At 43.4% G+C, this 14440-nt stretch overlaps 1 protein-coding gene across 1 annotated transcript; it reads left to right on the forward strand.

Moving 5' to 3' along the window:
• Positions 1–432: 432 nt before the first annotated feature.
• Positions 433–8105, forward strand: LOC110493956 (keratin, type II cytoskeletal 8). The gene is made up of 9 exons (XM_021568582.2): positions 433–1117; positions 2489–2697; positions 2970–3030; positions 3173–3268; positions 4783–4947; positions 5265–5390; positions 5546–5766; positions 5988–6034; positions 7239–8105. Exons 1-9 carry the CDS (start codon positions 638–640, stop codon positions 7691–7693), a joined length of 1860 nt encoding a protein of 619 aa, XP_021424257.2. The 5' UTR covers positions 433–637; the 3' UTR covers positions 7694–8105.
• The last annotated feature ends 6335 nt before the right edge of the window (positions 8106–14440 follow it).

Consider the following 14440-nt stretch of genomic DNA (forward strand, 5'->3'; position numbering starts at 1 on the left):
AATATCTTTGCACTATATACTGTATGTTAGCTCACTAATACTGTTCTGGGTATTAGAAAGTTACTTTTTTCACACGCAAAATGCCTGCTGCAGCAAGGTACATTGTTAATGGTGACAAACTGTTCATGATGATGCCAAGCACCAAGTTCAATAGCAATCATCTAACAAGAGCCCATGCCCAGAACTGGACTTTGTTTTTGTACAATTCATTGGGAATTTTGAAGAGGTTTTTCATGATGCAAAGAATGCATTCTGCACTGGTCAACTGCATTGAGACTCTAACATAAATACATTATGATACGAATACTCAGAATATCATTATGATAGCACATAATGCTGCAAATAAGGAAAAGCAGCTCCAATCCCTGTTATGTAAGTTTTGTACTCTTTCAAATTCACTTTGTGCGCTGTAAATGTGTAACATGATTATATTCTATTACCTCCAGCATTCCTCCATTCTGCGCTCCCCTACTGCATGCTAGCCAATCATAATGTCCCTCGGTCCCTCCCCTTTCCAGATAAAAAGAGGGCCAGGGAACAGTGAGCTCCATCTGCACGAGTCTCTCTCTCTCTCTGCAGCAAATCTCCCAGGCTCTACAGACCACCTACTGTAGCACTTGCTAAAACCTAAGTCATCATGTCCACCAGAGCTGTGAAGAGCACCAGCTACTCTTTGAGGTCCTCCTCTGCAGGCCTGGGGTCTCAAAACTTCAGCAGCAACTCCAGCAACGGCTATGGCGGCGGAGCCAGACAACAGAGCTACAGTGTCCGCAGCTCTTATGGGGGTGTTGGCAGCAGCGCCGGGGGTGTGGCAGCAGGTGGCTATAGGGTAGTTGGGGGGTACGTGGCTGGAGGGACTGGGCAAAGAGGGGGCGGGATGGAGTTTGGGTATGCGGGCATGGGTGTTGGCGGTGGTATGGGAATGGGGGGTGGTATGGGGATGGGGGGTGGGAAGATGACATGTGTGGGACCCCCTCCGATCACCGCTATTCAGGTGAACAAGAGCCTGCTGGCCCCCCTAAACCTGGAGATCGACCCCAACATCCAGGTGGTCCGCACCCACGAGAAGGAGCAGATCAAGACCCTCAACAACCGCTTCGCGTCCTTCATCGATAAGGTCAGTTTCTCATGAGTTCCAATCACACCAGAGTCAAATGCATAGTGCATTCCAAGTACTTTCACACACTGGAGCTGAGCTTGACTTAGCTTGTCTTGTACAATGGGGCCAATGGAGTCGTCGTGAAGGTGCAAACCCTGCCCACTCTGCACAGCGGTCAAGCTAAATCTAACTCACCTCAGGTATTTAACAGCATTGAACAGTGAAATACCTGACCCATGTCTGGTTTGTATTAACTTGGCCTTTGGGAAGGGGCAGATTCTCTTGTGATTTCGGTTATCTTTTAAGGATTTTTTTTATGTTAGCTATAACCATTGTGTGAAACATTGTGCACAAAACTGAACGTACACTGTGAACAAAACTATGGAAATAGATTATATGACTAATTGGGCCCTATTTAGGCATGCAAAAATATGAAATGCAAACTTGGTTATCAACCGAAAACCCTCTTTCCCTGACCCTTTTACTGTAAAAGAAAGAGTGGAAAGATGGGTGGAGACCGAAATAGGGCCAGAGGCACAAGATGAGGTTGGTTGTATGAATACAGAGTTTGTTGTTTGGAAACCCCTTCTAGCATTAGCTACTGACTCTTAAATCCACAAAACGATATGTGGGGACACTTTGTTGTCTGTAGATTCTGTAGGCTACTATAGATTTTCTTGTTCACAGGATCCTCTCTGCTCAATGTGCCATTGTGGTCCACACACTCAAACAGGACATGGCAGGTTCACTGTCAGAAAAATCAGCCCATTCCTGCACAGCTTATCAACTGTCAACTACAGTGATGACATGCTTCAAGCGTCCCTTATTTGTAAAGAATCAAATAATTCAATTTCTAACTGTCATAAATCAGTCCTAAAAACATAACTGTCATAAATCAGTCCTAAAAACATAACTGTCATAAATCAGTTATGTTTACCGCCAGATTAACATTTGACCACTCCTCGACCCCTCCTTCACACTTTAGCGATACACACCTCCTCTGTTCTCTCCTCCATGCTTGTGTTTGAGTGGAACCCCACCCAGGGGCATGAGGTCAAAAAGCACTTGGAACAACATGAATCATATGTGTAACTTTGATTGAGAAAGAGTGCCACATCGTGCTGAAACACGGTACTCTGCTTCAATGACACATTTGTTTGTTGGCCATTCTTTAGTCTATACATACATTCACACGTTTGCTCCATCCATTCATTTATAGTATATGCACATTAATTCATACATTAATTAATCCATCCATTCATCCATTGTTTGTGCCTTCCATCCATCCACCCTTCCTTTCTCTCTCACTCGGCCTTCCCTTCCTTCCTTCATACTGTCATTCACAAGTTTCAGTCAATGACACTGACCATTTCCCTTTTGTCCCTGCAGGTGCGTTTCCTGGAGCAGCAGAACAAGATGCTGGAGACCAAGTGGGGTCTCCTGCAGGACCAGACCACCACCCGCTCCAACATCGACGCCATGTTTGAGGCCTACATCTCCAACCTGCGCAGACAGCTTGATGGTCTGGGCAACGAGAAGATGAAGCTGGAGGGGGAGCTGAAGAACATGCAGGGCCTGGTTGAGGACTTCAAGAACAAGTGAGTGGGTTTGACATTAAAAGTTAAAGGGGTAGTTCGCCAAAATTGGATTATTATTGAACTACTTTCTTCGCTTAAAAGTAGTGTAAGTTGTACAGTTCTATTTAAACCATTTTGACTAGGAGGGACCCACATCTGAGTCTCAAATACAGTGTTATGATTTCAAGGAACTTTTCTTTTTGATTGAATAAATCTTTAATCCTAAATGTTCTTTCACTTTTAGCTTGTCAGCAATGTTTCTTTTTTGATTGACGGGCTTGCTCTATTCTCAGGTATGAGGATGAGATCAACAAGCGTACCGAGTCTGAAAACAACTTTGTTCTCCTCAAGAAGGTCAGTAGACTCGATAATTCTACAAGCCCCACCCAACATGGATAACTTACAGTGCATTGTTGCTTAACCACAACTTAAAAAAATTGGCTGAAGTAGAAAAGTACATGAACCAGGTACTGTATGTTCTGCTATGCTTTCTCAGGATGCAGATGCTGCCTACATTGTCAAGACGGAGCTGGAGGCCAAGCTGGACTGTCTTACTGATGAGATTGAATTCCTCAGGACTATCTATGACGCGGTAATGTACCATGTCTATATTGCAAAGGGAGTGACTGACAGAAAACATTTGAAAGTCTAGCTCAGAGATCTCCAACAGGTCAATCGCAAGCTACCAGTAGCTACCAGTAACTCAAAGACCACCCGCAATTCTGAAAGTACATGCAATTTTCACATGTTCCACTGCAAAATATCATAAGCAATTTTCACGAGTATCACACTGCAAGCTCCCAGGTACTATTTAACCAATGAAACTTGACGTTATCCCACCCCTGGTTAGCCAATATTAGCTTACAAAGCCAAACCTAAAACAATATCTGGCAATTGATTCCCAGCGTTATTGTTCCTTTCCGCCTGTGTGGTGCGGGTATTTGTCTATCACTCTGTGTGTAGCCAGTCAGCTCTTTTTGTTGAACATCGGGAACCGAATCGCATATGTGAAAGAGCCTTTCATTTGGCTCCCTGATTAGCGTACTTTTACTATTGCTTCATTAGCAGCTATCAGTGGATATGTTACAAAAACATTATTTGAGGATGATAATTCCTCAGTGCAGGAACAATATAATGAGGAGAGAGAGCCTCATTCAGTTGTCCAATTTTTTTTTTGCAGGCCATCTAATAAGTTTGTCAGGTAAAAATGTTTTGAACTCATATTTCACAATCTGACATAATGGTAGGCAATGTTTTAGGATTTCAATTAGAGAGTTACTATTTTTTCATGGTTTTAGGTCCATTTCAAAGCATTACTGAACAAGGGAGCCAAATGAACGTCTCTTTTAGGTGAATCGAGCCAAATGAGCCGGCGCACAGAAAATACAGAATTCCATCACTAGAGCCAGCTGATGTGATAACCGTCTTGTGCGTTGACAGAAATACTGTTAATGGAAAAGTAGGCTTACCTGGCAGAAGTGTATCGTGAGTAAGTTCGTCGTTTGTATCTATTATTTGTTGTTTTCTAAGTTTTCCATGAAACGAGCAGCAACAGTACAGAACCATCACTAGACAGGCACATTAGATGGCACACTAGATGCACAATTAAAGGTCCAGATGCGCAATTAATGGGGAATTACACTCAAAAATACATTTTAAAAAACGTTTATTTAAGCAATGATATTGACATTTACTCAGAACATTCAATTTCAGTGTTTCTCTATAAACAATTGTAATTTTAAGAGTTAAAAACCCCCAAAAATCTAAAACCAGGAAAAATATAAAACAACATTTTGCAAAGAAATCACTGACTTCATAGTGGCCCCCTAAGTGTTAACCATCATTTTACCAGGTATATTGACAGAAAACAGTACTTTCTCTTGTACACTAAGGACCCGGGAAAGAGTTGCATTGGAGAAGAGAAGAGAAGAATGTACCTATTTGAAAGCGAGAAAAACATGTGTAGCTTGCGACATCGTAGAAAAGGTTGGAGACCCCTGGCCTAAGCCTATGCTGTAGATTCCATTGGATTTTGAATACCTTGTGTGAAGAGTAGATGCTTTCTGAAATCTAAAGGCTTCTCTCTATCCTCTCTTGGTTCTTCAGGAGCTGCTTGAGCTGCAGGGCCAGATCAAGGACACCTCTGTTGTGGTGGAGATGGACAACAGCCGTAACCTGGACATGGACTCCATCGTGGCTGAAGTGCGCGCCCAGTACGAGGACATCGCCAACCGCAGCAGAGCTGAGGCCGAGACCTGGTATACGCAGAAAGTAAGTTCCTTCTCCCGTGATACCCCTGAAACCATTCTCGCCATCGTGACCTTTCCGAGATTCAATACTGGCTATGCTCCAATGTACATACTAGCATACCACTGAGAATGGATGCCCAATGCCTAAACGGCATGCTAGTGTGGATAGGAGTGGAGGCTGTTGAGGGGAGGACGGCTTATAATAATGGCTGGAATTGAGTCAATGGAATGTCTCAGGTATCCACACTGCTAGCTAGAGGCTAGCATTGATGGATGACTTCACTGTTATGTCTCTATATTTTGGCTGGTGACAGTAACGTGATTTTGTCTCTGTAACAGTATGAACAGATGCAGGTGTCAGCCACCAACTATGAGGACAATTTGAAAAACACCAAGGTAGAGATCGCAGATATGAACCGCAAAATCATGAGATATCAGTCTGAAATTGACAAGATGAAGGGTCAGGTGAGTGCCACATTACGTCTCTCAGTAAATATGTATCTCAGTGTATATTTATATAACACCATTGGTGTGCCTAGACTGTCTCTCCTATTCAGTTGTACGGTAACCGACATCTACCAATAGGAACATGCATAAAAACATTGTTTGCCTGAAAACAGCGCGGCCACCTGGAGAACCAGATCGCTGAGGCGGAGGAGCGTGGTGAGCTGGCGGTGAAGGACGCCAGGCTTCGTATTAATGACCTCGAGGTGGCCCTGCAGAGAGCCAAGCAGGATATGACCATGCAAGTACGCCAGTACCAGGAGCTGTTGAACGTCAAACTGGCCCTGGATATTGAGATCGCCACCTACAGGAAGCTGCTGGAAGGAGAGGAGAGCAGGTACGAGACTTGAGGCCATGTTCTTATTGATTAGTCACAGGAAGTAAGGAGGAAAACATTCAGGCATGTAACTCTAAGATTTGGAGAATTTGATGATGACCAATGAGTTAATTTGCTCACTGAACATATCCCTCTCCTCTCCTCTCCTCTCCTCTCCTCTCCTCTCCTCTCCTCTCCTCTCCTCTCCTCTCCTCTCCTCTCCTCTCCTCTCCCCTCCCCAGGCTGGTGAATGGAATCAAGTCGGTCAACATCTCCAAACAGTCTTCTTGTAAGTGAATGCCCTTACATACCACAGCTATGCTGTTTCACCTGTTGCTTAATACTTATTAATGTACATCACAGAAGGTTCGTGGCACCTTAATTGGGGAGGACAGACTTGTGATAATGGCTCATGATATGGGTGTCCATAAGAGTCCATAAGAGGAATGAGTGGAAGGGTATCAAATACATTAAACACAGTAAAAGTATTTATCTTCAACACGTAATCTGTAGATTCTATTCGATTAGATAGATTGAAATTTTACGTTAAACATCACAGCATAGTTGAAAGATATGTGTTGTGTAGAAACACGAAGTGGGTGGCCAGCAGAGATAGATGGGCTGAGGGAAGCTGAGGGTTGGTATGTGGAATTGGAGACAAGTGGGAGTGGAGTTGCTGTGTGTGAGAGAGAGAATGATGGTCTAAAGATAAAGGGGGGAAAAAGTATAAATAAAAAATAATAAAAGTACATTTGAATGACACTAAGTGGCAGTGTTTTTACAACTAATGCCGGTTTGCCTGAGGCTGATGCCGTGCAGGTGTTTGTACACATGCATATACACACACTCTCATTCAAATAAACACATACAAGAACACAAGCATATACAGTTGGCATTGCTGTCATGATTTCAGTTGTCCTTGATATCCTTTGTTTTAAATGTATTATTATTATATTTTTTTTGTATTGTTGTTTGCTGTTTTCTTCTGTCTTTTCCTTTTTTCTCTTTAGTTCATTCGCTTGGTTGTTGGTGCATTGGGGGGGTTCTTGGGGGTGGGGAATGGAATGAATTGTATTATAACTTTTTTTCTCTTGGGGGGGGCTGTGGGAGGGGTTGTTGAGGGACAGCTATTGGGGAACTGTGGGGGGATCTCGGAGGGTTCGGGTTTCACAAGATTGTGATCATGGAAAAGGAAACCATGACATATATGTTATATCACTATCATGCACACGCACCCTCACACATAAGGATGGCTCTGTTGCGGAAAGACTGATACACGTTTGGTAGTGTCTTGATGCTGTATTGTTTGTCCTTCATGTTCTAATACCTTAATGTTACCGCTTCCTTGTGTTTTTTGTAATAAATAATAATTTAAAAAAATCTATAATAATGAATCAAAATAATAAAAATACATTAAACACATGTACATTGTACATAAATAACACAAATCCATGTATACTCCAATAACCCGACATGTTAATTTCCACTTCTAGCAACGAACTACAACTCTTACCCCCTGGAAAGCAGTCGCACCACCAGCTATGTCAGCGGCTCAACGGGGGGATACAAGGTCAGCAGCACCAGCTACGGCAGCAGCACTTACGTCAGTGGCCATGAGAGCCGCCATATAGACAGCAGCTTCGACCTGCCTGGCAGCATCACCCTGGTAGGCACTACCAGCAGAGATGTGGATGCCAGCACCAGCCTGGGAGGCGCCAAAGGCACCAGCAGAGACATGGATGTCAGTATCAGCCTGGGAGGCAGCAACAGCCTGGCTACTAGCAGAGACATGGATGCCAGCGTCAGTGTCAATAGCAGTTCCACTGTCACCAACAACAAATCCCATACCACCTTAGTCAAGACCGATGATGCCGAGGTGACCTCGAATGTGGCTTCTGATGCGGCGTCCAACCATGCCGAGGAACAGGCGGCTGAGAGCGACAAATGAGGAGATTTCGTCATCGTGGGCGACCGCGTAATTAGCATACTGTGGATCTATCTGTCGCAGATATATGCTTCTCCAACCTACCTTTCACCCTTCCACTAGTTTCACTTTTCTAGCCAGGTTATTAGTGTATTTACCTGCTGAACAGAACAGTGACATATCAAACAGGCTACATATATCCACCTGGAATCACAGGGAGTCTAACTGTCTCCTCAGTCTAACTGTAACTTTTCCTACCCACAAAGGGTTTGTTTTAAAATGGTAAATGTGAAAGGTTGGGGGTAAGATTTCCCTTAAAAGGCCCCTGAAAGTCGACCCCTAGTGTCCATTCGAGTCACCAGCAGGTGTCATTGTGACACATGTTTCTCTCTCTGCTTGCTCTGAGACACATTAAAGTACTTGGAGAAAAAACTAACTATTTTTGTGCTGTGACATATTTATTCTATGAGTGTCCATAAGAGTCATTTTATAGGTGGATGCTGTTATCCCCACGCACACCAAGGGACAATTTCATGAAATGTGTCCATGTCATTCAACAACAGCATTTTCAAAGTATAGAATGAAGATTCTATAGTTGTCAATGGAGATGGGGAAAAGATCAAAACACGAAAAGGGACACGTTTGTATAAGAGATCAGAATGATAGACAGAGGTTTATAATAACAAGGAGCATAGCATAGCAGAGTGCAGCTGCAAAAATGCAGAAGGTGATCAAGCCATCAGTCTTGATAGACAGGTACTGGCCTGAAGCATGTCACTCTCCAACCTCCACTTGTGCAATCAACCAAACACATTCTAACCACACCCTCCATAGACACACGCGACGACACAAATCCATCAGAAAGACACGCACGCACAGGCGCATGCATGAGATCAAACACACACGAACACAACATGTAAATTGTTGGTCATGAGCTGGAATAAAAGATCCCAGAAATTCTCCATACGCACAAATAAAGCTTATTTCTCTCAAATGTTGCACATACATTTGGTTACATCCCTGTTAGTGAGCATGTCTCCTTTGTCAAGATAATCCACCTGACAGGTGTGGCACATCAAGAAGATGATAAAACAGCATGGTCATTACACAGGTGCACCTTGTGCATGGGGACAATAAAAGGCCACTCTAAAATGTACAGTTTTGTCACACAACACGATGCCACAGATGTCTCAAGTTTTGAGGGAGTGTGCAATTTGCATGCTAACTGCAGGAATGTCCACCAGAGCTGGTGCCAAATAATTGAATGTTAATTTCTCTACCATAAGCTGGCTCCAATGTCATTTTAGAGAATTTGGCAATACGTCCAACCGGGCCACACAAGTGCAGACCACGTGTTACCACGCCAGCCCAGGATATCCACATCTGGCTTCTTCACCAGCAGGATTGTCTGAGACCAGCCACCTTGGGTTTGCACAACTGAAGAATTTCTGCACAAAATGTCAGAAACCTTCTCAGGGAAGCTCATCTGCCTGCTCGTTGTCCTCACCAGGGTCTTGACCTGACTGCAGTTCGACGCCGTAACCGACTTCAGTGGGTAAATGCTCAACTTCGATGGCCACTGGCACGCTGGAAAAGTGTGCTCTTCACGGATGAATCCTGGTTTCAACTGTACCAGGCAGATGGCAGACACAGTGTATGGCGTTGTGTGTGTTAGCGGTTTGCTGATGTCAACATTGTGAACAACGTGCCAGAGATACCGTGATGAGATCCTGAGGCCCGTTGACGTGCCTTTCATCCGCCGCCATCACCTCATGTTTCAGCATGATAATGCACGGCCCCATGTCGCAAGGATTTGTACACAATTCCTGGAAGCTGAACATGTCCCAGTTTGTCCATGGCCTGCATACTCACCAGACATGTCACCCATTGAGTATGTTTAGGATGCTCTGGATCGGCATGTACGACAGCGTGTTCCAGATCCCGCCAAAATCCAGAAACTTCACACAGCCATTGAAGAGGAGTGGGACAACATTCCATAGGCTACAATCAACAGCCTGATTAACTTTATGCGAAGGAGATGTGTTACACCACATTAGGCAAATTATGGCCACACCAGATACTGACTGGTTGTCTGATCCACACCCCTACCTTTTCTTAAGGTTTCAGTGACCAACATACAGTGCATTCAGAAAGTATTCCGAATTTGACCACATTTTGTTACGTTACAGCCTTATCCTAAAATGGATGAAATAAAAATAAATGCTCATCAATCTACACACAGTACCCCATAATACAAAGGGAAAACAGATGTGACTTTGGCATTCAGGCCAGAGATCAATCTTGGTTTCATCAGACCAGAGAAGCTTTTTTCTTATGGTCTAAGAGTCTTTAAGTGCCTTTTGGCAAACTCCAAGCCGGCTGTCATGTGCCTTTTAGGCCTGATTGTACAGTGCTGCAGAGATGGTTGTCCTTCTGGAAGGTTATCCCATATCCACGGAGGAACTCTGGAGCTCTGTGAGAGTGACCATCGGGTTTTTGGTCACCTCCCTGACCAAGACCCTTCTCCCCCGATTGCACAGTTTGGCCGGGCGGCCAGCTCTAGGAAGAGTCTTGGTGGTTCCAGACTTCTTCCATTTAAACATGATAGAGGCCACTGTTCTTAGGGACCGTCAATGCTGCAGAAATATTTTGGTATCCTTCCCCAGATCTGTGCCTCGACACAATCCGGTCTCGGAGCTCTACAGATAATTCCTTTGACCTCATGGCTTGGATTTTACTCTGACATGCACTGTCAACTGTGGACCTTATTTAGACATGTGTGTGTCTTTCCAAATCATGTCCAATCAATTGAATTTACCACAGGTGGACTCTAATCAAGTTGTAGAAAAATCTCAAGGATGATCAATGGAAACAGGAAGCACCTGAAGTCAGTTTCGAGTCTCATAGCAAAGGGTTTGAATAGTTATGTAAAGAAGTTATTTTGTTTATTTTTAATACATTTGCTAACACTTCTAAAAACCTGTTTTTGCTTTGTCAATATAGGGTATTGTGTGTAGATTGGTGGGAATGTATTTTTTTTAGATACATTTTAGATGAAGGTCTCTCTCTCTCTCTCTCTCTCTCTCTTTCGCTCTCTCTCTCTTAACATGGAAAATGTGTCATCATGTACTGTCAGAGTGAGTTAAGCACAACCAACAATTGCGCTCATTAGTACACTGGATCCACAGTTCATTCTGCAGCCTCTGACAAGCCCAAACTGGGCCTGCATTTGACATTTCATGTGTCTTAGCAGTGGGAGAAACCCGAGAGACCAATTAATGCATAATGATGAGTCCTGCAGTATCTAGTATTATCATCTTTATAATGCTAAATGTTTTAAGGTCATGCATTCCTGACGACTTGTCAAATGACAATGAACGCCACGGTTTACCTGTGTTTTTTTTTCTCAAGACATTTGTGTGTATTCCACAGAGTTATTTTTTTGTTATGACTCGAAACAATAAATATTTCAACACTGCACAACATGCTTTGCGGTGTACTTAAGGGCTTATTGGATTCCTCTAACTCAACTAGAAACTGGCATAAATCATGCACTTGTAGTATGCCAATGGAATAGTCCATTTCTGTTTGAGTTGCGTTTGCCACAATGTTTGCAAACAACGTTTGCAAACAATGTATATTTTAATTTTATTGCAAACAAAGTGATGATAGTTTAATTGTAAAATCAATATGTAGGATTTTGTGTTAAGCACATACACAATGGATTTGATGTGTTTTAGGGTGGAGGGGGGCACAGGTTACACAAGAGGTGTTTAGGGCAGTGGGGAACAGGTATGTGCCTACAAAAAGTGGGTGGTATCACTAAAGCTGGGGGGGCAGGACCAAATTTGGGAAACCCAGCTCCAGAGTACAACATATACAGTACTCCGTTTTACCTTCATTCAATACTCATTTCAGGTCAGTAAAGTTTTATATGATTTACTGTGCACTGTGCACTGTGGCCTTTAGCACATGCTAAAGTACGCATTTAGAAAATGTTATGGTATACTGTACAATACATGCAGGCGGAGGTGAAGGACAGGGTTAGTTCTCACTACAGAATCTTGCATCCTTCTCAGAACACATTGTTCCAGAAGATTCACAGTTGATCCCCCTCTTCCATTGCGCTTTGAGAAGGACGAGAGGAGAGGGCGCGAGCAATCAAGGAACGTCAATTGAAGAACCACTCGATGACCACGACATTCGAATTGCAATTTGTGTATTCGACGTGGACCATCATCCAAGCCGCATGCACGCACAAACTCACTTTAAACCTCCAGGCTCTCAGCTGGCTATACCAGTTCACTTTAACAGCTGGGTCAAGAGCCTGTTATCGATGGTGTAACAGGCCCTAGGATGACAATGGGCATACTAGGGCCTGGAAAACAGGCTCCCTACATACAAGGGGAGCTGTCTCTTAGTCCATAATAGGTGGACTAAGTATCACTAATTGCAATGTGTGTAGAGATCATAAAAGACATGTACTAACTCACTTTAAACCTTCCATTCAATTTCCTTGCCAACTTCTTTTTGTCTTGTAGCCAACTAACTCGTTCATAAATCTATGCCTTGTCTCAACTTGTGCGCCAATCATTTAGCATTTCCACTTAACTAACAACTGCGTGTGGCGGTCTACTAAAGTCATTGAGTTACACAAGGAGCAAGACATATGTACAAGGCCATTAAATTGTAAATCTTGTTTAACAGCTTTATTTTAAAGCATAATATGACATACTGCTGGTAATTCACTGGCAAGTTGACTTGTAATCATCATAGCTCTTTCGATGCCTCAGGACTCGACATAAAGCATACAATGACAACTACTTTTTACAACTTTGTAGGCTGCTTGCTGTCTTTTTTTTCCATCATGCCTTGTGGCTGTAGTAACAAGTTTGCATTCTTCCCCATGAGTCCACTGACATATGACGGAACACAATCGGCTGAGCCGTTGGAAAAAAATATGTATTTTACATAAGCTGTTGGATGCTTGGCAGAGGTGTGTCTCATTCCAACAGTGTGGGAAACGAAACGAGCAGGTCTTTTGACTGCTTCTACCTGATGACCTTGTCAAAAACGTCTTGCAGGCGTTAGTTAGCACCATGCTATCATTATGACTATGAGTTAACTTGTAACTGTCAAAGCTAATACTAACGTGTACCTCTCAAATGCATAGCCAAAGGTCTATTACAATTCTCAGCATGTGTCCCATGTGCAGGGGTTGAATGACCTAATAGAAACACCTGTCCAAACTCAGGCCCTATTGCTGAGTTGCTTTTACAATACTCAGCTTATGTACAATATAGTTGTCTTTCGAGGATCGGGGCAGGGTCCTTCACTTAGCAAGCTGGAGATCAGGTGAGAGGTGACAAGGTTTTCATTAAGTGTGGAATCAGATAAAAGAAAATCGGAGGGAGGCGTACGTTGGCCGAATGAACAAAGGATAGGCTGGTTGTTTTCCTTTTCTCTTAGACGTCTAGTCTACACCAAAGTCTGTTTGATCGCCGAATGTCAGGGTATCAAATCAGTGATTTTGAGTTGTAGAGATCAGCGCTTTCCATTACGTTGTGAGTCTTCCATTTAAGATGTATGCCATTTGGTTTCTGCAGTGGCCCTGCAAATTAAATCAAAGGGAATTATGTTCAATGGGGCCGGAGTTGAGATTAGGTTGCTAGGTCGATGCTTTTGCGTTATTCTCAGTAATTGTTTTGTCACTGCATGATGTGGTCCTTTGCAGATCCCACACATTGAAACAAAACAATCTGATTTAAAAGCAACATGTAGCACCAACACATAATGCACAAGTGATAAAAACACTTTCTGCAGGGGTATCAATGGAAAACACATTCGTTTTGACATCGATTGAAGGGTAAAGTTTGGCCTTCGCCTAAAGCATGGCCCAAAAGCATGGATGGTCAGACAGACTACAGTACGTAACCTGTCCTAAGAGGATTGAACTGACGTCCCTGCATAACCCACCTTGACTCAGTTGTCTAAGTGAACTGGTTCAGCCTGTTAGCTGGCTGGTCCAGTTCACTTTGACAGCTAGTTCAAGAGCATGTTTTCTTTGGTGTAACAGGCCCCAGGTTCACTACATGCAAGGGGAGCTATCCCTTACTCCACAATAGGTGTGTCATTTTAGTTAGATTGAGGGAGCTAGACCTCTGCAAGCAGATTTGTGGAAGGCTTCACGGAACATGGGTCAACACTGTTCTTCTCACCAACTCCTCTCTTTCTACGGTTTTGCAAGTTTCCCTCCCTGGAGCATGAAATGCATTTGGTTGGGGCTCCATTCTTAGGGTTAAAACAAAAGCGAGCATAAAAGAATTCAACATACAAGTGTCTCATCACAAAATATGTTTGAACAGCTCTGTTTCTCTCTGTGCAACTCCATCCGCCCCAAGTGTCAACAAACAAGGCCTAGGTTGAGGGCAAGGCTAACAAGCAGCTGTGGCCATACCCTATATCCTGCCTATCGTGGTGATAAGGAGGACATGAAAGACATTTCCCCCGCCCTCATCATCCCATTTCACAACCATCTCCATCTCCTAAACAGACCAAGGCACAAGTAAAGCATCTGATAACATCCAGACTGTGAGATAAGGTTTATGGCATTCTTTGCCCATTACAATGTGGTTGTCATCCGTCTTGTCTCTTCAATTATATTATACAACATCTATGCATTGCTCTTATACAAAATACTGTACATATCTATCAGTGTGTGTGTGGGAGCTTATACCTTCCAGATGCCCGAAACTGTATTCTTGTTACAGA

The sequence above is a fragment of the Oncorhynchus mykiss genome, chromosome 17 (assembly GCF_013265735.2).
Source record: "Oncorhynchus mykiss isolate Arlee chromosome 17, USDA_OmykA_1.1, whole genome shotgun sequence".
Lineage (NCBI taxonomy): Eukaryota > Metazoa > Chordata > Actinopteri > Salmoniformes > Salmonidae > Oncorhynchus > Oncorhynchus mykiss.